This window comes from Bubalus bubalis, chromosome 1 (assembly GCF_019923935.1).
Source record: "Bubalus bubalis isolate 160015118507 breed Murrah chromosome 1, NDDB_SH_1, whole genome shotgun sequence".
Classification (NCBI taxonomy): Eukaryota; Metazoa; Chordata; class Mammalia; order Artiodactyla; family Bovidae; genus Bubalus; species Bubalus bubalis.
In genome coordinates, this window is record NC_059157.1 from 111,187,330 (window position 1) to 111,213,374 (window position 26,045).

Here is a 26,045-nt window from a genome sequence, read left to right on the forward strand (position 1 = left end):
ATGAATGGATAAAGACAATATGCAATGGAATATTAATTCAGCCATAAAAAAAGAAATCTTGCCTTTGTGAAAACATGAGTGGCTCTTGAGGCCAATATGCTAAGTGAATTATGTCAAACAGAGAAAGACAAATACTGTATATTACATATATATGGAACCTAAAAACAAACAAAAACTGCAAAAAAAATAAGCTGATATATACAGAGAACATATTGGTGGTTGTCAGAGGAGTGAGCAAGAGGAGATGAAATAGGTGATAGGGTTCTAGAAAAAGAACCAAATGGAAATTCTAGTGTTGCAAAGTATAATAAATGAAGAGAAAAATTCAGTAGAGGAACTCAATAGTAGATTGAACTAGCAGAAATAAGAATCAGCAAATTGGAAGGTAGGTTGATAGAAATTACACATTCTTAAGAACAGAGAAAAATGCAGAAAATTAACAAACTTTAGAGAAGTATGGGACACTTAAATGCACCAATATGTCCATAATAAAGTAGTAGAATAAGGAAAGAGAGAAAAAGAACATGAAAACTTCCAGAATTTGAAGAAGTCCAGGTAGGATAAAAGCAAAGATACCACACTGATGCACATCATAGTAAAAATGCTGGAAAACTAGAAAATGTTAAAAGTAACAGAAAAATGACTTATTACATATGACTCAAAAAATAGGACAGACACGGGAAGCCAGAAGACTTTAGGGTGACATTTTCAAAGTGCTAAAAGGAAAAGAAAAATATAAAGATTCTTATCACCAGCAAAACCACATTCAAAAATGTAGGTTAAATAAAGATATTCCCAGAAAGGCTTATGGCCGAAATATTTACTTATAATTACACTAATGCTATTAGCTATATTATTTGTATTTTGGCTGCTTTACAAGATTATTGCTTATTTTATTATTATTAAAAAAAAAAAAAAAAGGTATTCCCAGATAAACAAAAACAGAATTTTCTTCTAGCAAAGAAAGTGAAGTCGCTCAGTCATGTCTGACTCTTTGCAACCCCATGGACAGGGGCTGTAGTCTACCAGGCTCCTCCCTCCATGGGATTCTCCAGGCAAGAGTACTGGAGTGGGTTGCCATTTCCTTCTCGAGGGGATCTTCCCGACCCAGGGATCAAACCCAGATCTCCCGCATTCCAGGCAGACACCTTAACCTCTGAGCCACTTTTCTTCTAGCAAAGCCATCCTCAAAGAATTACTGAGGGAGATCTTCAGGCTGAAAGAAAGTGACGCAAATGGTAATTTGAATCTAGACAAAGAAACAACACTGTTATGGTAGTTATAAACTAATAAATGTGTATTTCTTCTCTTAACTGATTTAAAAAGCAATTTCTGAAACTATATGTATAAAATTCTATTGGTAGGCCAATAATATATAGAAATGTAATATGTTTTCCAATAACACAAAGAAGGTGGTGGGATAAAAGTTGTATTGATATCTGAGTAAGTAGATGATGGCTCTACCAGAACAAATGAAGCCAGAATGGTAAATCAGAAGGTTAATATATAAACTTATAAATATATGTTTGTTCTCTTGACTTTTATAAAAATAAAATTATATAAAGCAATAATTATAGCAATATGTTGTTGGGGTTTGTAATACATATGGATATAATATGTATACCAGTAATAGCATATAACAGAGGAAGAAGAAATGGTGCTACAAGAATAACGTTTCTATATCTACTGGAATTTAGTATACATTAGAAGTAGATGCTTACAAGATGTATATGTTAAGTCTCAGAATAACCACTAAGAGCTCCAAAAATATAGGGTAAAATTTATCACTTTACTATCTAAATATCACTTAAATATTTACTTAAGTACAACACATCAATAAGGAAGAATTAGAAGAATAGAAATACATGAGTTATGCAGGAAACCTAAAATGACACATGTAACCCTGTATCACTAAAATAACATTTAATGTGGATAGATAATAATAAAAAAAAAAAACAATCAAAAGACAGATTGTTGAGCTGAATTTTTAAATAAATCAAGATCCAATTCCATGCTGTCTGAAGGTGACACCAAAAGATACAAATGGGAAAAGTAAAAGGATAGAAAAATATCACACAAACAGCAAACATTAAAAAAAAAAACAACAACTGGAATAGCTATACTAATATCAGACAAAAAGATTTTGAATAAAAAATTTTTATTAAAGAGGTACATTTAAATGTACATTAAATGTAAACATTAAATATCACTTTAAAGTGATAAAAATGGTCAGTATATCAAGAAGATGTAACAAACCTAACAACTAGCTTCCCTAACAGCTAAGTTGGTAAACAATCCACCTGCAATGCAGGAGAGGCCAGTTCTATTCCTGGGTTGGGCTACCCACTCCAGTATTCATGGGCTTCCCTTGTGGCTCAGCTGGTAAAGAATTTGCCTGCAATGCAGGAGACCTGCGTTCATTCCCTGGGTTGGGAAGATCCCCTGAAGAAGGGAAAGGCTACCCACTCCAGTATTCTGGCCTGGAGAATTCCATGGACTATACAGTCCATGGGGTCACAGAGTCAGACACAACTGAGCGACTTTCACTTCACTTCACTTCAGATACCTAACAACAGTTACAAAGTATTTGAAGCAATATCTGACAGACTCAAAGGGAGAAACAGACAATTCAACAATTACTGGATATTTTAATACTCTACTTTTATTTTTTTTTTCTTTTAAAATACAATTTACAAAATTATTTTTTATTTTCTTTTTCTTTAATTTAATTTTATTTTTTTTTAATGTTTTTTATTTTTTTTATTTAATTTTATTTTTAAACTTTACATAATTGTATTAGTTTTGCCAAATATCAAAATGAATCCACCACAGGTATACATGTGTTAACTTTACAAAATTGTATTAGTTTTGCCAAATATCAAAATGATCAAAATACTCTACTTTTAAATATAATACAAGAACTAGGCAGAAGGTCAAAAACTAAATAGAAGACTTGAAAAATGCCATGTTTAAGACCTCTGTACTCAAATCTACAGAAAGGAAATGCTTAAACATTATTTGGATGGAGGTACCATGTTTATGGGCTGGAAAACTCAATATTTTTAAGATGCTTATTCTACCAAATTTATCTATAAATTTATCAGAATTCACGAATAATCTAGCATACTTAGTTGGTAAAGAGTCTGCCTGCAATGCAGGAAACCCAGGTTCAATTCCTGTGTTGGGAAGATACCCTGGAGAAGGAAATGGCAACCCACTCCAGTATTCTTGCCTGGAGAATCCCTTGTTCAGAGGAGCCTGGCAGGCTACAGTCTGTGAGGTTGCAAGAGTTGGACTCGACTGAGTGACTAAGCACAACAATACAACATATCTTTTTATACAAATTGGCAAATTCTAAAAATGTATGTTAGAAATTCAAAGAATCTAGAATAACGAAAACATTTTGAAAAGAACAGAGTTGAAAGATTTCACTTCCTGATTACAAGATGTACTGTAAACCTACATTAATTAGATATTGTGGTAGTCAAAAAAAAAAAAAAAGACAAATAGACCAATGATTGTAGAAGAGAGAATCAAGAAATTGACCCATGCATACGTGGTCAATTTATTTTTGACTAAGGCGCTAATACAAATCAATTAGGAAAGGAAAATCTTTTTAACAAATAATGATGAAACAACTGGGCAAATAGGGGGAAAAATGGACCTTACTCCGTATCTCACACCATAGTCAGAATTAACTTGAGAAGAATTGTAGTCCTGAAAATGAAAGTTTCTTGAGAAAACAAAGAATAATATCTTTATTACCATGGGATAGGCAATGATTACTTATACAGGAATCAAAAAAATTCAAAATAAAAAAACAAATTGTCCTTAAGGTAAATTAATCTTGTGCTCATCAAAAGACATTTTATTGCCTTAAAGAAAATGGAATGATAAGTCACAAATGGAAGAAAATACTCACAATTACTTCTGATGAAAGACTCTTAAGCAAAATATATAAAGAATTCTGTTGAAGTTGGCACTACTCATTTCTGTAACCTTAAGTAAATAAATTTGCCAAACTTACAATTTCTTTTTTATAAACATAATGGCTGGGCTTAAGTGTCACAGTGGACATTTCTAAAATGCTATGAACTTTTTAATCTACAGCAAGTTTATTGGTATAAATTACATAAAGAAGAGGATGGTAGGAAAGGAATATGAATAAAGATCATTTCGGTATTGACAATAGCTTTTAAGTACCCCTAGGTATGGGGATTTACATTAAAGTAGAAACTCTATTTACAAAGAAAAAAAAGTGAAACTCTCCAACTAGGATAGGAAAATAATAAGGATATTTTATAAATGCCATAGGAATGTAGACTGGCAGATAGTGGGAATTACAAAATGTTTGTTAATCCATTGTGCCTGTCCTTGTGTTTTTCAGGAAAGTGACATTAGAATAAAGGAATATTAGAAATGAGGAAAATAGAGTGCTTATTATAAGAAGAAATTTGATACCATTGAACACATCACTTAGTATTTACTTAACTTTTATAAATAAGTATAATATTTAAAATTTGTAACATCTCCTTAAAGGTCTTTTAAAAAGCCAGTACCATTTCCCTTGGAAATGGGAGATTTGATTAGATCTTTTTTTAAAAGAAGTTCTAATTCATGTTATTCTTGGTCTATTTTCAGATGAAACTAGCTCATTTACTAAAATATTATTTGATATAAAAAATAAGAAAAGGGATCTTGTATTTTTCTACCATTATATTCAATTACCCTAAATATGTCAGTTATTGCTTCTCTTGTATCATTGTTAAAATTTTTCAAAATAATTGTCATAATATGAGCATAGAAAAGTTCTCACAGGGGAAAAACAAAGCTTTATTTTAAAACTTATAGGAAGTAATAATTATCCATGAAACATTAGAAAATTCCTCATGTTTTTTCATTTCATTTTCAGGCTTAACTGAGTTGAATGACAGTCCAGTTCCCCAGGAACTTGAGCGCTGCAAGTCTCCTACTTCAGGTAAACATGAGTGGTAATTTTCAGGCTTCTGGTAACTCATTGTAGTAATCCACTGCCTTATCTTCATAATTCTTGGGAAATTCATAATTTTGGCAATTAGGTATAATTTCATTTCTGAAATTCAACCATAAGCAAATTTGATTCCAAAATAAAATATAAATGTCTTAAAATATTTATGGCTTCCCAAAAAATTAAGATCAAAGGTATGAGTGCAATACTTTTAAAGACATTTTAAAGGAAGGTTATTCTATAGATATATTAGTAATGTTAAGTAAAAATTGATTATATTATGTAGAAATTGTCTTACAGCTAGAGCTTAATTAGTGGGAAATACACACTATAGGCAGAGGAACATAAGAAACCAGCCCTCTGGATCATAATTTTGAAACATATGTACTTGTTGGCAAAAAAAATTATAATATATGTTGGGAGTAAAACAAAGTGTGAGCCCACTATATTAAAAACATGAGTATAAAGGTTATTAAGAGTAAGTTTTTGCAACATTTGCAAAATTAAGGAGTAAGTTTTTAAAGTATGTGAAAAAAATTTAAACAGGTAGAAATTGGTGGTGGTAATCATTATGATTTGCTTTTTAAAAAAATTTATATTTACCTGATTTTAGTATTATATAAATCCTTAAGCACCAAAAAGTTAGGTATATCTTTGACATTGAACTGTAGGTCTGTTTTCATAGGGTACCCAAATATTATAATTCATTTTTATTTAAAAAATTATTTTAAACTTCATGCAAATTTGTAAACAGTAATCTCTTTATAAAGCAGTGAATTTTCACCTTTAGAAATTCAGCTGGAATTGTGACATTTCTTCAATTTACTCCCTTAAGAGTTGCTAGTTGTTTATTCTTTAGGAATGTAGATTGAGTAGAATCTAGTCGTGTCCTGTGTAAATTTCTGTTTTAATCATAGCCATTTAATCCTTAATGTACTGCTTTCATTTTAAGCATAGCCTCATACATTTACCCTTTCTTTCCATTGGTACCATCCTAATCTAGGTATTTATTATACCTATGATATCACAAAGATATTCTAACAGGTGTCTCTGTTTTCCATGTCTCCCTCTTAGAATTCATTTGCATATCATGGTACAAAATTAATCTTCTTAAAATATTACTCTGATATATTCCTGCATCACAAATCTTCAATTAAAATATAATTCAACATCCTGTATCAAATTTAGATAATTTAACCTCACTTAAAATTCTCATCCATAATCTGAATTTGAAAGTAATACATGTATTAGGTTTCAACATCAAAAATGGAATAAAAAACTGTCCCTTTCATCTTTCTCCATGCATTGTTTCCATCCTCTTGAAAAAATAAACATTATTATTAGTTTGTTTATCCTTCTAGACAGTTTGTGTTTGTAAACAAAAAGAAGTAGGCTTTTGCTTTCTGTCTTATACAAAAACAGTGTATCGTACGCATTTCACCATACTTTGCTTGTTTCACTTTACAGTGTATCTTGCTTTCCATTTCATTATTTTCTTATTCTTATTTACATTATATGATATTGAGTAACATGTGTGTACTATAATTCATTTAATCACTTCACCAGTTAAAGTATCCTTAGTTCAGTACCAGTCTGTTGCTGTGTCAAACTGCTGCAGTAACTAAATGTTGTACAGGTATACCAAGTGGATGAATTCCTAAAATTGAACTTGCTGGGTCAAAGAGCATATACTCGTTTAATCTCCAGTTGCTCTCTTTGGGGTTTGTAACTTTTCATTCCTTCCAGCAATAACATGAAAATACTTGTTATCAAATTTTTAAATTTTTGCAAGTCTGTTTAGTAAAAGAGATATGTCAATGCAGTTTCAATTTACCTCTCACATATTGTAAGTGATATTGAATACCTTTTCATATATTTAAGAGCTCTTTAAATATTTTGTAAATTATCATTCATATACTTTGCTCATTTTCTATAGGGTTGTTTATTCTTTTCATAATAATTAGTCTTCTTCATAAGTTAAAATTTTCTCTGTGACATGAGACCCAAATATTTTTCAATTTAACTTTTAACTTGGCTTATGGTATGTTTTACTGTAGTTTTTTTTTTTTTTTTTTTTTTAATAATCAGACATTGATCTTTTCCTTTAAGAACTTCTTTCTTTATGCCCAGCAATTTAAATACTATACATTATCTACTTTTTTTTTTAACATTTTAGAATTCCCCTGTCAATCATTTACCCATCGTTACTTATTTGCATATTTATACTTTCTCTGAAATGTACGATGAACTTATGCAAAGATTGAGAGCCTTTCTTTAATTAGGCTACCAAGTAGCTGATCTATCTTCTGTTTATTTAAACAGAAACAGTGGTTTTACTACTTGTTGTTTTTCTACCTTACTGATTTCTGCTTTTATCATTATTAGTACCCTCCTCTGTTTTCCTTCATTTTTCCCTGTCACCTTTTTGTGGTAGATGCTTAATTCATTTATATTTATTATTTCTTACATATTGATATAACAGGGCTAAATTTCTCTTTGAACTCTGCATTAAACATATAATACCTTTTGATATATAAGATTGCGTTGAGTATTTTATATATAGTAAACAATTTGTTTTTATTTCTTTGACCCAACAGTTATTTAATGTAAGTGTGTGGCATTAGGCAGCTGAAAGTATTACCTTATTATGTCGTTCATGTCCTTACCTACATTTTGATTACTTGGTTTGTCAAAGATGGGAAAAAGGCAAATTAAAGTATTGTATTAATAATGTATTTCTATTTGTTCTTGTATCTTCTATTTTTTATTCTTTATATTCATTTGGAAATATTCAAAGATATATGCATCCTTTATGTTAATCACCATTGTTCATATTATATTGTGTCCACCTGATATCACCTTTTTGCTATTAATACCACAACTCTTGCTTTTATTTGTAATTTCTTTTTGTATTTCTTGGCCTTACCTCTTTTGGGATAAACTTTTTTTTAACTGAGGTATAATATATAAACCTCAAAGTGCATAATTCTTAAGAGTTCAGGTAGACTAGTTTTTACAAATGAATACTCCATATAAACGTACCCATATCAAAAGATATGGAATGTTACTAGATACCACTGTTTTGCCCCTCTCAGCCACTAACACCGACAAAGGTACCTACTATTCTGACTTTTATCATCATAAATTAGTTTTCTGGGTTTTGGACTATCAGATGAAATCATTCAATATTTACATTTTATTTTTTGCTTATTTTTTTCAATATATATAATATTCATCTATGTTGCTGATATTTATTGATGTGTAATACTCCATTATACAAATATATCTCTATGCAGTTTATTATTGCTGAATATTTAGGTGGTTTTCAGTGGGGAGGTATTATAAGTAAAGCTGTTATGACCAATCTTGTACAATTTTTAGTACAAATATAACTTATCTCTGTGTTACATGTCTCTGGGAGTGGAGTTTTGGGGTTACAGGGTATGCATATGTTAAACTTCAGTAGATACTACTGAATTTTCTAAAGTGGTTACACCAATTTTACTTCCATTAATAGCATATAAAAGTTCTGTTTGTTCCACATACTCGCCAATGTTTTTATTTTTCCAACTTCAGTCATTCTGAGGTATATATAGGACTATCTCACTGTGGAATCAAATTGCAATGCATGTCCCTGATGTCTAATGATTTTGATGAACTTCTTTTATGTTAATTGACTACTTTTAATATCATCTTTTATGAGATATTCAAGTCTTCTACTCATTGTTATTATGTTGCCAAGTTTTTCTTTTGGTAAGAAATTCTGCATATGTGTATAGATAGGTACAACGAAGTACTTTTGTTGGGTGTATATAGAGCAAACTATCTTCTCCCATTCTGTGCCTCACCTTTTACTCTCTTAAAGGTGGTCTTTTGATGAACAAAATATTTTAATGCTAATATTGCTCAATGTATCAATATATTTTTATTGTTAATGCTTTATGTGTTTTGTTTTTACAAACATCTTTGTCTACCCTAAGGTCATAAAACTATTTCCCTGTTTTCTAGGAGCCTCATTGTTTTACCTTCAATTTTAAGTTCAAGTTCCACTTGAAATGTATTTCTGTGTCTAATGTGAGGAAAGAGTCAAGGTTTATTACTTTCATTTAGGTATCCAGTTGATAAGGACCATTTATGAAAAAACTATTATTTCCTCTAGGCACTAAAATGGTACTTTTGTCACAAATTAGTGTACTCTACTGTGTATCTATGTTTCTAGACTTTATGTTCTATTTCATTTGCATGTTTATCTATCATTTATCCTACTCCTTATTATTTTAACTGCTGTAGCTTTGCAGTATTGCTGATAGCATAGGTCCTTCAATTTTGTTTTTGTGGTTCTTTTTCAAGAATGCTATAGTTATTTTAGGTCTTTTGTGTTTTCATATAACTTTTAGAAAAAAATTATCAGTTTGCACACAAATCGACATGCTTGGATAGTGACTACAGTTTCATTGTATCTGTAGATCAGTTCGTCAGAGCTGATATTCAACAATGAATTTTCCATTTGGTATCTCTTCATTTATTTCTTCTTTCAGTAATATTTTTATTTTTCTTTGTAGAGGTCTTACACATCTTTCATTACCTTTATTACTCAGTATTTGATTTTTTGTTGTGAATTTTTTAATATCTTTTTTTATGCCTTGTGGCTTTAATATAAAAGTAATTAATTTTGTGTATTGATATTATATCCAGAAAATTTGATAAACTTATTTAACTTCAGTAATTTGTCAGTTCTTTTAGATTATCTATGTATCTAATTATCCTCCACGGGGTCAAAGAGTCAGACACGACTGAGCGACTGAACTGACTCTGTTAAAAGGACAATTCTATTTCTTCTTTCTAAAGGAAGAAATCAGCTAGAACCTCCAAAACAATGTTGAATAGATGTGATGTTAGCAGATATCTTTTCTTTTTTCCAGTCTCAGGTATATGTCTTTCAAGATTTCATAGTTAATTATGAGGATAGCTACAGGTTTTTAATAGACATTCTGCTTTTAGTCCTCTGCCTTGGATGTTTCTTCTTTCATTAATGTTAAAGCAGATCTGGAAACACCATCACTTTTTTTTTTTTTTTTTTGGCAAAGCACTCAAAGGACTTTGCATGCAATCAAATAGACTGCTTCAAAACAGGAAGATTTTGACTACTTTTGTATTATTTTTTTTGGAACAGAAATGCTTGACTAAGATTCATTACCACTTCAGTGCCTTATTTGAGAATGGTTTACTGGCAGGTCCCATTCTTCTTTGGACTTTCCTGGTGGCTCAGACAGTAAAGCGTCTGTCTACAATGTGAGAGAACTGGGTTCGATCCCTGGGTTGGGAAGGTTCCCTGGAGAAGGAAATGGCAACCCACTCTAGTACTCTTGCCTTGAAAATCCCATGGACAGAGGAGCTTGGTGCAGGCTACTATCCATGGGGTCGCAAAGAGTCGGGCACGACTGAGCGACTTCACTTTCACTTTCATTCTTCTTTACTAGCCATTTTAAACTATAAATAATCATGATTGAGGAATGATATTTTTTTCTTACATTAGCTTTCTAATCACTGTATATATTTCTTAAAATATGTGAAGTTTATCTTTCTGGGGAAAATACTAACAGATTTTTTTTTTTTAATTTTAATTTTTTTAATTTAATTTTATTTTTTAAACTTTACATAATTGTATTAGTTTTGCCAAATATCAAAATTGCTGGAAATAATGAATATTTGCTTATTCCATTTGTCATGAAAAAGGAAAAATAATTGTGTTATATTAATGAATCTTTTTAATCCCACAAAGGAGAATGTGTTCAACACTATTTCCAGCATACTATGCCAACAAATGTACATTAAAACACATTCTGCAATCTCTTGCTGTTGTAAAAATTGCTGCATTCAATCTAGATTATCAGGAAAGATATAGTTAACAAATGAAGATTCTTAGCCCAATCAGATCTTAAAATGTAACCATGAAAAAAATATCATTTAAAATTTTAACAGTAGCTTTATAAAATTCATGATGTATATTATCTTTAGAGGTAGAAAAGAATGAAAATATAAACAGTTAAAATGTTTAGATAACTTACAAGTGATAGAATCAATATACCTGGTTAAGAATATTTGTAATACAATCTAACTTTTGAAAAACTAATAAAAACAGTCATGCCTCCTAGCAAGTCTCCTTGATTTATACTCTTAGGGAAATTTCATAGGTCTGATTAGTAATGATAATTATTTTGTTTATATCTCAGTATATCTTCCTTTTTATGTATATATAGCATTTAAGAGCCAATATTCTTTTTTTCTGCATAATGCAGTGGATTTTAAGCTTAAAACCTGTATCAGAATCATATGAAGAATTTTTATTAAAACATAGATTGCTGAGTATAAGAGATTTGAATTCAATAAATCTAGAGTGGGGCCTGATAGTTTGCATTTCTAGCAAGTTCCCGGGTGGTACTAATGCTTCTGGTCTCTGGACCACTGGAGAACCTGACTCTATTAAATTTTTTTTTTTTTACATTATTTGTTCAGTAGTTGCTTCCCTTCTTGGTTTCTGTTTTGGGATCCCAAACCCTCACCTATTTAAGTCCGCTAAAAAACATTAAAATCTTGACACAAATATCTCTGAGTAAGAGAGATCAGAAATAAAGAAAGCCAGAGACCAGTAATCATGTTATAACTCTGCTTTCTTACATGGATCTTAAACTCCCTTTTATGCCAATAAACTGAAAGTAATACAGGGTGAAGTTTCAGACTATTAAATATTTCCTTTAGGATAATGTGGGAGAACAGCATATGGATTGGGAGCTGAAAGGATCCCAATGAACCAGTCAGAACATTGATATTCTCAGCTTTCAAGATAACAATCATTTCATATTATTCATTCACCCAACTGTTACATTCAAAAAGTAAGTCAAAGTGTCTATAGTTAGAGTGATATTATGATATCCACAGAGAATAAACTAATGAACAAAATTAAAATATCCCGTGACAAATGGACCTGACAGTCTCTCTGCAGAAATAAACATTAAAGCAATAGTTATACAAATTATTATCTTTCCTTAAAGCTGTGTAACCATATTTCACTCACCAGGTAAGGTTGTGCAGTTTGGGTACTGCAGAAACATATTTCCCAAAGAGGTGAGCAGAAGCTAACATCAGCACTAGCTCCACCAAATCTGGAACAGGACTGCAACCCCTAAGAAAACAGTCCCTTTTCCTTTGGGCCAAGAGTTGAAAATTAATCAAGCCCTCAACTGTAGGGTTATGTCTGCACACAAGGTGTGCATTTTTCTAATTTGTTCTCCTTGAAGGTTTGCCTTTAAAAATCATTTTCTCAGTTTAACATTTTTTGGGGAGGGTTATCATTAGATTGTAATACTGCTGCTACCTATGCAGCCATCCATCCTCAAGATTCTCACTGTCTACAATATACAATAGCATAATATTTATCCCTTAAGATATCTTTATTAAAAATTAGCATGGAAACTAATGCCACAAAATGCTAAAAAAAAAAAAAATCAGTTCTGTTCTCAAACCTGGGTTAAAACTAGGTCTTAGAGCCTAGTTTTAATGCCATTTCTGTGTAATTCTACATGTCTAGAACCCCATTACATCCTTCAAGAAAGAAAGCTTCTTCCTTTCAAAGTGTCCTCTGTTGGAATAGTATCAAAATACTCAGGTAAAGGCAGTTAAATTTTGTGCCTTCCAAATAGTTATTATGAAAGTCACCTCTAAGGTAAAAACTCTTGGTTCATTTGGGCTAAAAAATTACATGCCAATAGTTTTTTATTCCCTTCCTTTAGGACTTGCTACCAGAACTCCCGAGGCAGCACCAGGCTTTTATAGGAATGAAATACCAGCTATGAGACAGAGGAATCAAGTACATCATTTGCCAGGTGAAAGTGAAAATTTCTTTTATGAACAAAGAAGCTATTATCTCCACAATTTGTTCCAAAACCTTTCTTATTTGTTGTGCTAAAAATACATCTCACTCATGGTGAATAAAGACCAATTTCCCTAAAGCAATGGTTAAAATTATAAATATGAACTTCATTAGATATACAGCAGGAATTCCTAAGGCTTTTGAAATGTGCCACAGAATTTTGATAGTGGGGTTTTCTACTTTAAATCTGGATCATTTCATCAGGCCTATAAGAAAATATGAAGTGGCCAACACAGAATTCAGGGAAAACCTAAGAGCCAAAAACTAGAGTAGTTTTGTAAAAATTCTCCTATATTTTTCATGATACAATTAAATATTTTCTGTGATCAGAAACAACTGTGATGCTCATGGAAACTCCAAAGAATTGCCCTCAAAGGGGCAATGTTCTATCAGAAATAGTAAGCAAAAAGAAAAATCCTATATATTTTATGCAGACTCATTGCATATTTGGTGCTATTCATAGGAACCAAATAAGAAGAGGGAGGGGACAGATGTACACCTATGGCTGATTCATTTTGACGTTTGACAGAAGACAACAAAATTCTGTAAAGCAATTATCCTTCAATTAGAAAATGAATAAAATTTTAAACAATACATAGCTTTCTTAAAATAGGCATTCATTATAAAATGACTTATGACTAGATTTACAGGCAAATTTGGCCTTGGAGTACAAAATGAAGCAGAGGAAAAGCTAACAGAGTTCTGCCAAGAGAACGCACTGGTCATAGCAAACACCTTCTTCCACAACACAAGAGAAGACTCTACACATGGACATTACCAGATGGCCAACACCGAAATCAGATGGATTATATTCTTTGCAACCAAAGATGGAGAAGCTCTATACAGTCAGCAAAAACAAGACCAGAAGCTGACTGTGCTCAGATCATGAATTCCTTATTGCAAAATTCAGACTTAAACTGAAGAAAGTAGGAAAAACCACTCGACCATTCAGGTATGACCTAAATCAAATCCCTTACAATTATACAGTGGAAGTGACAAATAGATTCAATTAGATCTGATAGAGTGCCTAAAGAAATATGGACAGAAGTTCGTGACATTGTACAGGAGACAGTGATCAAGACCATCCCCAAGAAAAATGCAGAAAGGCAAAATGGTTGTCTGAGGAGGCCTTACATATAGCTGTGAAAAGAAGAGAAATTAAAGGCAAAGGAGAAAAGGAAAGATATACCCATTTGAATGCAGAGTTCCAAAGAACTGCAAGGAGAGAGAAGAAAGCCTTCCTCAGTGATAAATGCAAAGAAATAGAGGAAAACAATAGAATGGGAAAGACTAGAGATCTCTTCAAGAAAATTAGAGATAGCAAGGGAACATTTCATGCAAAGATGGGCTCAATAAAGGATAGAAATGGTTTGGACCTAACAGAAGCAGAAGAGATTAAGAAGAAGTGGCAAGAATACACAGAACAACTATATTAAAAAAAATCTTCATGACCCAGATAACCACAATGGTGTGATCACTCACCTATTTGGAAAATTCAGCAATGACCACAGGACTGGAAAAGGTCAGTTTTCATTCCAATCCCAAAGAAAGGAAATGCCAAAGAATGTTCAAACTACTGCACAACTGCAGTCATCTCACATGCTGGCAAAGTAATGCTCAAAACTTGGAACATTGAAAAAGCAAGAGAGTTCTAAAAAAGCAGTTCCAGTTGTGCTTTCTTGACTGTGCCAAAGTCTTTGACTGTGTAGATCACAACAAACTGTGGAAAACTCTTCAAGAGATGGGAATACCAGACCACCTTACCTGCCTCCTGAGAAATCTGTAGGCATGTCAAGAAGAAACAGAACTGGACATGGAACAACAGACTGGTTCCATATAGGGAAAGGAGTATATCAAGGCTGTATATTGTCACCCTGCTTACTTAACTTATATGCAGAGTACATCATGCAAAATGCCAAGCTGGACGAAGCACAAGCTGGAATCAAGATTGCCAGGAGATGTATCAATAATCTCAGATAAGCAGATGACACCACCCTTATGGAGAAAGTGAATAAGAACTAAAGAGCCTCTCGATGAAAGTGAAAAAGGAGAGTGAAAAATTTGGCTTAAAACTCAGCATTCAAAAAACTACAATCATGGCATCTGGTCCCTCACTTCATGGCAAATAGATGGGGAAACAATGAGAGACTTTTGCGGGGGTGGGGGGCGCTCCAAAATTACTGCAGATAGTGACTGCAGCCATGAAATTAAAAGATGTTTTCTCCTTGGAGGAAAAGCTATGACCAACCTAGACAGCATATTAAAAAGCAAAGACATTACTTTGCCAGAAAAGGTCTTTCTAGTCAAAGCTATGGTTTTTCCAATAGTCATGTATGGATGTGAGAGTTGGACTGTGAAGAAGGCTGAGCACTGAAGAATTGATGCTTTTGAACTGTGGTCCTGGAGAAGACTCTTGAGAGCCCCTTGCACTGCAAGAAAATCCAACCAGTCAATCCTAAAGGAAATCAATCCTGAATATTCATTGGAAAGACTGATGCTGAAGCTGAAACTCCAGTACTTTGGCTACCTGATGTGAATTACTGACTCACTGGTAAAGACCCTGATGTTGGGAAAGATTGAGGGCAGGAGGAGAAGGGAATGACAGAGGAGGAAATAGTTGGATGGCATCACTGACTCAATGGACATGAGTTTGAGCAAGTTCCAGGAGTTGGTGATGGACAGCAAAGCCTGGCATGCTGCAGTCCATGGGGTCACAGTCGGATAAGACTAAGCAACTTAACTGAGATTTACGTCATTAACCAGAATGAATTACCAATGTTCTAGACCCCAAATAAAATCAGTGGCCAAGAAACCTAAGAATGATTATAACCCAGAATTTTCCATACAGTAGTTTCCTTTTTCCTATGTAATAATACAACACCCCTGTGGCATGCCATTTTCTGATGAGAAACCTGAAGCTCAGAGTATTTAAATAAGTGGAGCTGGAATCCCCATTGAGTTATATTTGGGTGTAAAGCCTACGATTTCCCTCTAATTTTCATTAATAAATTGAGAACAAGAAACATGAGAATTATAAAAAATACTATTGAAATTGTATGACATCCCATTGGCAGAGACAAGATGGCAGAATAGAAGGATGTGCACTCACCTCTTCTTAGAAAAGTACTAAAATCATAATGAACTGCTGAAATCCACCAACAATAAACACTGGAGCCTACCAAAAAAAGATCCTGTACATCCAAAGGCAAAGAAGAAGCCACAATGAGACAGTGGGCAGGGTACAATCATGATAAATCCATACCTGCCAGGTGAGCAACCCACAAACTGGAAAATGATTATAACACAGAAGTTCTCCCTCAGGAGTGAAAGTCTGAGCCCACTTCAGGCTCCCTAACCTGAGGGTCTAGCGGCAAAATGAGGAGCCCCCAGAGAATCTGGCTTGGAAGGCCTCTGGAGTTTGTTCGTGGGAATTCTGTAGGACTCGGAGAAACACAAACTCCACTCTTGGAGGGCACACATAAGGTCTCATGCATACCAGGACCCAGGGGAAAAAAGAAGTGGCCTCATAAGAGCCAAAGTAGACTTAACCTGCTAGCATTGGGTGGGGGGGCTCTCCTGTGGAGGCAGGGGGCAGCTATGGCTTACTACAGGGACAAAAACACTAGCAGAATACTTTTTAGTGTGAACCCTCCTGGAGGTCACCATTTCCTCTCCAAGATTTGACTTCATCCAATAGACTCCAGTGCTGGGATATCTCAGACCAAACAATCAACAGGTCAGGAACTTAACCCCACCCATCAGCAGACAGGCTACTTAAAATCTTTCTGAGCACATAGCTGCCCATAAAACACAGCCCTGTCAACCAGAGGGACAAGACCCAACTCTACCCACCAGTAGCTGGGAGTCAGTTCCTCCCACCATGAAGCCAGTGTAAGCCTCTTAAACAGCCTCATTCACCTGGGGGTAGACAGTAGAAGCGAGAAGAACTATAACCATGCAACCTGAGGAATGGAAACCACAATCACAGAAAGCCAGACAGTGTGAGACAGAGGACTATGTGCCAGATGCAGGAATAAGATTAAATCCCAGATGAACAACTGAGTGAAGTGAAGACAAGCAATCTATCTGAAGAAGAATTCAGTATAATGATAGTAAAAACCCAAGATCTCAGAAGAATGGAGGCATAGATCAAGAAGAGACAGGAAATGTTTAACAAAAAGCTAGAAGACCTAAAGAGCAAACAAACAGATGAAAAATACAATAACTGAAATACAAAATACATTGAAAGGGATCAATAGCAGAATAAGTAAGGCAGAAGAACAGATAAGTGAGCTGCAAGACAGAATGGTGGAAATCATGGCTGTGGAACAGAATAAAGAAAAAAGAATGAAAGAATGGTGTAAGAGACCTCTGGGACAACATGAAAAGCACCAACATTCACATTATAGGGATCCCAGAAGGAGAAGAAAGAAGAAAAAGGACCTGAGAAAATATTTGAAGAGATAATAGCTGAAAACTTCCCTAACAAAGGAAAGGAAATATTCACCAAAGCCCTGGAATCATGGAGTCCAGGCAGAATAAACCCAAGAAGAAACACACCAAGACATGTAGTAATCAAACTGACAGAAATTAAAGACAAAGAAAAAATACTTAAAGTAACAAGAGAAGATCAACAAATAATGTACCAGGAACTCCCATAAGGTTATCTGCAGGCCAGAAAGGAGTGGTATAATATTTTTAAAGTGATGAAAGGGAAGAACCTACAACCAAGAATACTCTACCCAGCAAGGATCTCATTCAGATTTTATGGAGAAATCAATAGCCCTACAGAGAAGCAAAAACTAAGAATTCAGTACTGTCAGACCAGCTTTGCAACAAATGGCAAAGGAACTTCTCTACGTGAAAAGAAAATGTCATAACTAGAAACAAGAAAATTATGAATGGAAAAGCTCTCTGGTTAAGGCTAACACATGGTAAAGGTGGGAAGTACTCCACACACAAATACAATCTCCAAACCAGCAACTGTGATAAGAGGAGAGTACAAATGCAGGCTATTGGAAATACACTGGAAATTAAAAGATCAATGACTTAGAACAATCATTTTTATATACAGACTCTTGTATCAAAACTTTATGGTAACTGCACACTGAAAATCTACAAAGATACACCACACAGAAAAGAAAAAGTAATCCAAACACAACGGTAAAGTTAGTCATCAAATCACAGAAGAGAGCAAGAGAGGAAGGTAAGAAAAAAAGACCTTCAAAAACAGATCCAAACAATTAACAAAATGGCAATAAGAATATGCATATTGATAATTCAGATAATTAACTTAACCATAAATGGATTAAATGCCCCAACCAAAAGACTGAGTAGCTGAATGGATAAAAAAAATAAGACCCATATATATGCATATATATACAAGAGACCAACTTCAGATCTAAAGACACATACAGACTGAAAGTGAGGTGATAGAAAAAGGAATTTCATGCAAATGGAAATTAAAAGAAAGCTGGAGTAGCAATACTCATATCAGACAAACTTTAAAGACTGTTACAAGAGACAAAGAAGAACATTACCTAAAGATAAAGTAATCAATCCAAGCAGAAGATACAATTCTAAATATATATGCACCTAACATAGCAGCATCTCAATATATAAGGCAAATATACTAACAGCCTTAAAAAGAGAACACAACAATAACACAGTAATATTGGGGGACATTAATACCCCACTGTCAATGAACTGATCATTCACAAGAAACTCAGTAAGGAAACACAGGGCCTTAAATGACACATTAGACCAAATGAACTCAGTTGATATTTATAGACTATTCAAAAGTATATAAATATAAATCCAAAAGGAACAGAATACACGTTCTTCCTAACTGCACATGGACCATTTTGCAGGATGGAGCACATGCTGGCCACAAAATGGCCTCAGTACATTTAGGAAAATGGAAATTATATCAAGCATATTTGCTGACCATAACACTATGAGATTGTAAATCAACTACAATGAAAAAACAATGTAAAAAAAAAACCACAAACATATGGAGGCCAAACAATATGCTACCAAACACAAATGGATCACTGAAGAAATCCAACAGGAAGTAACAAATACTTAGAAACAAATAAAAATGAAAGCATAATGATCTGAAAGTTATGGAATGCCGTAAAGCAGTTTTAAGAGGACAGTCTATAGCAATACGATCTTACCTCAGGAGATTCAAAAAAATCTCAAAACTTAAACTTACACCTAAAGCAACTAGAGAAAAAAGAACAAACAAAACCCAAAGTGAGTAGAAGAAAAGAAATTATAAAGATCAGAACAGAAATCAATGAAATAAGAGTTGAAGAAAATGACAGAAAAGATCTGTAGAACTAAAAGCTGGTTCTTTAAAAATATTTTTTTTTAAACTGATAAACCTTTAGCCAGACTCATCACACAAAAAAGAGGAGAAATCTCAAATCAATAAAATTAAGAATGAAAAGGGAGAAGTTACAAAAGACACCACAGAAATACAAAGAATCATTAGAGACTACTACAAACAATTATATGCCAATAAAATGGACAACCTAGAAGAAATGGACAAATGCTTAGAAGGATGCAAACTTCCAGGGCTAAACCAGGAAGAAACTGAAAATATGAATAGACTATCACAAGCACTGATATTGAAGCTATGATTAAAAACTCCCAAAGTCCAGAAATCCTCCACCAAATACTAACAAACCAAATCCAACAACCCATTAAAAGGATCATATACTGTGATCAAGTGGGGTTTATCCCAGGGACACAAGGATTTTCCAATATCTGCAAATCAATCAGTGTGATATACCACATTAACAAAACTATATGACCATCTCAATAGATGCAGAAAAAGCTTTTGACAAAATTCAGCACCCATTTATGATTTTTAAAAAATTCAGAAAGTGGGCTTAGAGGGAACCTGTGCCAACATATAAAGGCCATATACTACAAACCCACAGCAGACATCATTCTCAATGGTGAAAAACAAAGCATTTCCTTTAAGATCAGGAACAAGACAAGGGCGCTCACTCTTGTCACTATTATTCACCATAGTTTTGGAAATTCTAGCCATGACTGTCAGAGCAGAAAAAGAAAAGAAATCCAAACCAAAATAGAAATAAAACTGTCACTGTTTGCAGATGACATGATCTTATGCATAGAAAATCCTAGATGCTGCCAGAAAATTGCTAGATCTCAATCAATTCAGTGAAGTTGCAGGATACAAAATTAATGCATACAAATATGTAGCATTTTCATACACTAACAAGGAAAGATGAGAAAGAGAAATTAAGGAACAAATCCCATTTACCATCTCATCAAAAAGAATAAAATATCTAGGAATAAACCTACATATGGAGGCAAAAGACCTGTACTCTGAAAACTATATAAGACACCAATGAAAGAAATTGAAAATGACAAAGATGGAAAGATACTACATGTTCTTGGATTGGAAAAATAAATACTGTCAAGATGACTGTGCTCCCCAAAGCAATCTACAGTTCAGTGCAATCTCTATCAAATCACCAATGACATTTTTCACAGAATTAGAACAAAAATGTTAAGTTTTTATGGAGACATAATAGAACTTGAATAGCTAAAGCAATCTTGAGAAAGAGAAACAGAGCTGGAGGAGTCAGGCTTCCTGACTTCAGACTAAAACTACTAGGCTACAGTCACCAAAACAGTAGGGTAGTGGCACAAAAATAGAAATACAGATCACTGGAACAAACTAGAAGTTCCAGAAATAAACCCACGCACCTGTGGTCAATTAATCTATGATGAAGTAGACAAGACTATACAATGGAGAACAGACAGTACAGACAGTGTCTTCAATAAATGACTGGGAAAACTGGACAACTACATGTGAAAGAATGAAATTACAACCTTTTTATCCCATACACAAAAATAAACTCAAAATAGATTAAAGATCTAAATGTAAGACCTGATACTATAAAACTCTTAATAGGAAAACATAGGAAGAATTACATTTACTCTTCAATGTAAATTGCATTTACTCTTCAATGTAAATCAATCACAGCAATATCTTTTGATCCATCTACTGAAGTAACAGAAATAAAAACAAAAATAAACAAATGGAACCTAATTAATCTCAAAAGCTCTGGCACAGCAGAGGAAACTATACAAAAAACTAAAAGACAACCCACAGATTTGGAGAAAATATTTACAAATGAAGCCACTGACAAGGGGTTAATCTCCAAAATCTACAAACAGCTCATGCAACTCAATATAAAATACACACTCACACACAGCCCAATCAAAAATGGCATAAGATCTAAATACACATTTCTCTAGAGAAGACACTGAGATGGCCAAGAGGCACATGAAAAGATGCTCTACATTGCTAATTATTAGAGAAATGGAAATCAAAACTACAATGAGATATCACCTCACCCCAATTAGAGTCATAGTAGTGTTAGTCACTCAGTCATATTCAACTCTTTGTGACCCCGCCATAACTGTAACCCGCCAGGCTCCTCTGTCCATGGAATTCTCCAGGCAAGAATACTGGAGTGGGTTGCCATTTCTTACTCCAGGGGATCTTTCTGACTTAGGGATAGAACCTGAGTCTCCCACATTGCAGGCAGATTCTTTACCATCTGAGCCACCAGGGAAGTTGCTCCCCTCCAATCAGAATGGCCACCATCAGCTGGAAAGGGTGTGAAGAAAAGGGAACCCTCCTACATTGTTGGTGGAAATGTAAATTGGTACAACCACTATGGAGGAAAGTATATGGAGGTTCCTTAACAAACTAAAATAGAACCACATATGACCCAACAAAATTAAATTTTGACAAAATTAGAGGTATGTAGGCTTTTCAGGACTCCATCATGACACTGTAACCCAAAAATGTTTTTTAGCGTTTTTGTTAACTATTCCCGTGTATGTATATATGTGTGTATATATATGCACATACATGCACATACACCAGGTATTTTTGTCCTATCTTCATTTCTCGCATAGGGAAGATAGAGACAAATGAAATTCATTACTGTATTCCAATGAGCCAGTTAATTGATAGGTAAACTTTCCTAACATAGTAATCTAAACATTTAATTTGGTGTTTTATTTATTTTATAGATATAGATTTTATAAATGTGTAGGCTACACAGGTGGTATCTTCTTATGTCAGGAACATTTGTGTTGCTTAGTGCAAAGGGCATAGATTTGGAGTTGGAGAAATCTGATCTTACTCTGCCTCCTTCCAGGGTTTCCCTGGTGGCTCAGCCAGTAAAGAATCTGCCTGCAATGTGGGTGGACCAGGTTCAATCCCTGGGTCGGGAAGAGAGCTCTCTTAGTGCAGTGTGCTTAACCAATGAGTAATGTGAAGTTTTTGTTTCCATTTTTCGCCCCTTTGGCTAATGAAACAAAATGATAGTGGTATGTACACTTTTGCTAGAAAATAAAAATGAAATTCATAGATCTGCATTCCCAAGGGCACATTGCAAAGACTGATAATGTATTTTCACTCAGTATATTTCTAGAACCACTTACCTCTTATTCCCTTTTGCCTTACTCATCTTCCATCTTAAATTCCTCAAATGTTAATGTGTAACATGTTCTTCTAACACTTGAAACATGCTTTCTTTCTGTTTTAGCCCTCTTCAGAATAACCCATCATCCTACCTTCTGAGTTCACTGTTTTTTAAAAACATTCATTCAGCACACATGTATTAACACCTATTTTATGCCAATTAATTAGATATTGGGAATATAATCCCCATGTTTAGAAAACTCAAAATTTATAGGATGTTAATCAATAGTAAGAGAATAAAAAAAAATCCAGTATAATAAAATGCAAGTGTTATAAAGAGATGTGCACAAGGTGCTATGAAGGTTAAGATAATGGCACCAAATGAAGCCTTAGGTCAGCTGCCTTCATAGAGGATGCTTTTTCAGCTGTCTTAAAGGATAAGTAGGAGTTTACTTGCAGCTGGACAAATGAAGAGAAGGTTTTTCTGTGAAATAGTATCTGGCACCTGTAATTAACATTTTTATTAAAGAAGTTCAGCAATTAATCTTACCATCTAATTGCTCCCTTTTCCTCCCCTAGTTATACAACTGAGGATGGGGTTTGTGAGTGGGCCCCCAATTTTTAGGTAGGAAGCAGTCTACAGGAAACCAAGAAGGTATGTGGTAAAGTGGAGAGGGTATCCGAAAAAGAGGAGCAGATTTGAGAGCCAGAGTCAATTACATATTAGACTAATAGAAAGGAACTAACAGAAACTTTTTTGACCTCTTTCTGAAAGCATCTTTGTAAATCCATTTCTGAAGTAATTCAGACTATATAGATATGTTGAAATACCCTATTTAAAAACAAAATAGAATTAAAAATATAAATTCTGAAACAAATCCTTACAAAGAATTAGTTTCTATTTTAAAAATTAAGTGAAAGATTTCAAGTAGTAAAAATTCCTACTCCCTCAGTCTATCTGAATTGTGAATCAATTTACAAAATATACTTTATTTGCAACCTCTTCTGGTATAATTATTACATTTATTTATTTAGTTTGCCATATTTTTATATAAATAACAATCTTTTTATTGTGCTGATTCCAAACCCAAATTGCTCAAACTTGATTTCTCTTTAGTAGAATTATTTTTAATTTTTTAAAGACAACTGCCTGTTGCTATTATTTTTATTAGAATGATAATACTTAGATTTCCTTTAGTAAGCAGTTTAGCATGGCATATTGTAGTCATCAAGCTACAGCCCACAGGCCAAAGCCAGCTTGCCACCTATTTTGGTATGACTTGAGAATTAAGAATGGGTTTTTAAATTTTAAATGGTTGGAAAAAATCAAAAGATGAGTAATATTTCATGACACACAAAAAGTATACTTAGGTTTCTTTTACATTTAGGTTTTTATAAAATATATTTCATTCCTGCTGAAATATTAGAGGTATCCATCAAATAACATTTTTGATACTAAGAAGGTTAAGCTGCAAATTGATGAATGGAATTTTATTAAACTTTAAGTTTTATAACTAGGTGGTAACAATTCAGAAATTTGTGACTTATGTTTTCTGATTTTAAATTGAGTATTCTTTCTTCTATATCATACTGCATCTTTATTTTAAAATAATTTTCCTAGTTGTAAAGAAAATCACTTATTAGAAGGCATACATTAATTGAGAGTATCAATTTGGGTCTTAAAGTATTGACAGAAAAGGTTTCTAACTTGATTTCCCCTAATGCATTTCTATTATAATGCATTCTAGTTTAATATTTTATGAGATGCCCTATGTAAAATATTTATTAACAGATGAGGCAAATTTTCAATAAATTGTAGTTTTATTGATTTATCCAAACATTTTATGACAGCTTGATTTATAATAATATAATTAAACATTTTCAAATATTTTTTATTTGAGTTTTTTGAACTACTGAATTTAACATTGTAGTATTCAATATTGAAGTTATTTCATGGTATGGTAAAGTTTCCTTGACTACATTATATACATCTCTAATAGAATTTTCTACTTCAGAAAATGTTTATAGAGTTAATCAGTTTTTACCCTTACCATTGCTACTTATGCTATGAGTTTGTACATTTGTTGCAGTACTTACCTGTTAGATTTATCTGAAATTGACCTTTGGTTCTTTTCAAAATAAGAAATCACCTCTCATGCTATGTGTGAAAAAACTACACAAAGATACATTTGATTATTTACTGTAATAACAATTGCTTTTCTCATGTTTCTGTTTGCGTAGTAAATATTTAATACTGAATGACAAACTAACATTGAACAATATTTCCACTTCTATACATGCTCACTAATATTAATGTTCATCAGGATTTCAATAATTATACTGTAAAACATACTGTTCCCTCACACTCCTCTTCAGTTTTATATAATTAACTGCCTTTTTCCTTTTTCTGTTGTTTCAGTTAAAGGATCAAGAAAGTTAAGTCTGCCAACAGATCTTAAGGCTGATCTTGGTACGGTAGGCAAAAGCCAACAATTTTAAGTTTTCTTACATTCATTTGGCTGAACATTAACCAACTGGTCCATGAATAACAAGTTTCCTAGATGGCAGTGTTTAATGGCTTTTCAAAAAGGCTTTCTTAAAAATCACCATACAGTTCTGTTGGCAGCATTCAACATTTTGTTTGTTAACAATCACTTTACAAAACTGTTTCATAAATCATTACATACAAACTATATAATGTTTGCGGTTTTTTAATCATGAAAATGTTTTTAAACATTAACTAGAGTCATGCATATGGACCCTTTGTGACAGTAATCATGTAAATGAGCATCATTTTCTCTGGAACTATTTGGATATTAATATAATTTACAACTAATGCTATTTAACAACAGCAACTACAAAGTCTGATACATAAAAGAATGGAGTTCTTGCCATTAAGGAAAGTTTTAGAAGGTGTTATTCACTTTATTTTTTTGTGGTGCTCCAAGCTCCAGTACTCTTGCCTGGAAAATCCCATGGACAGAGGAGCCTGGTGGGCTGCAGTCATGGGGTCGCTAGAGTCGGACACGACTGAGCGACTTCACTTTGACTTTTCACTTTCATGCATTGGAGAAGGAAATGGCAACCCACTCCAGAGTTCTTGCCTGGAGAATCCCAGGGACGGGGGAGCCTGGTGGGCTGCCGTCTATGGGGTCGCACAGAGTCGGACACGACTAAAGCGACTTAGCAGCAGCAGCAGCAGCAAGCTTATTCATAATTCTAGTTCTGAAATAAATAAGGTCTTATTAAATAGGTTTTCATCAATTTTTCTCTCAGAACTTTAATCTACTTGTCCCAGGATAGTTTGTTTTGTGAAATTTAAAGGAATCACCTTTACCTTCATCTCCTTTCTTCTGACTTAAAGTCATCGCATAAAACCTATGAATATCAATGTCATGTCTAAAGTAACAAAAATTCAATAATTAGTCTTTGTTTTTTAGAGTGTTCAAAGCTATTTCACGTACATGATTTTATTTAGCTTTCTTAGCAACTCTTTAAAAAGTCCTCTGGTAGCTCAGACAATAAAGAATCTGCCTGCATTGCTGGAGACCTGGGTTCAATCCCTGGATTAGGACGATCTCCTGGAGAAGGGAATGGCTACCCACTGCAGTATTCTTGCCTGGACAATTCCACAGACAGAGGAA

The 26,045-nt window shown here is 33.5% G+C and overlaps 1 protein-coding gene across 6 annotated transcripts in view; it reads left to right on the plus strand.

The window, feature by feature from the left end:
• Nucleotides 1-26,045, plus strand: part of STXBP5L (syntaxin binding protein 5L) — a 447,507-nt gene that overhangs the window by 350,815 nt on the left and 70,647 nt on the right. For 3 of the 6 annotated variants that reach the window (XM_044942363.2, XM_044942371.2, XM_044942381.2), the window contains 3 exons: nt 4,913-4,978; nt 12,778-12,870; nt 24,821-24,871. In XM_044942363.2, the coding sequence (XP_044798298.2) occupies nt 4,913-4,978; nt 12,778-12,870; nt 24,821-24,871 (210 nt within the window). The remainder of the gene's footprint in view (nt 1-4,912; nt 4,979-12,777; nt 12,871-24,820; nt 24,872-26,045) is intronic. The other 3 variants (XM_044942382.2, XM_044942384.2, XM_044942374.2) reach the window with 2 other exon arrangements.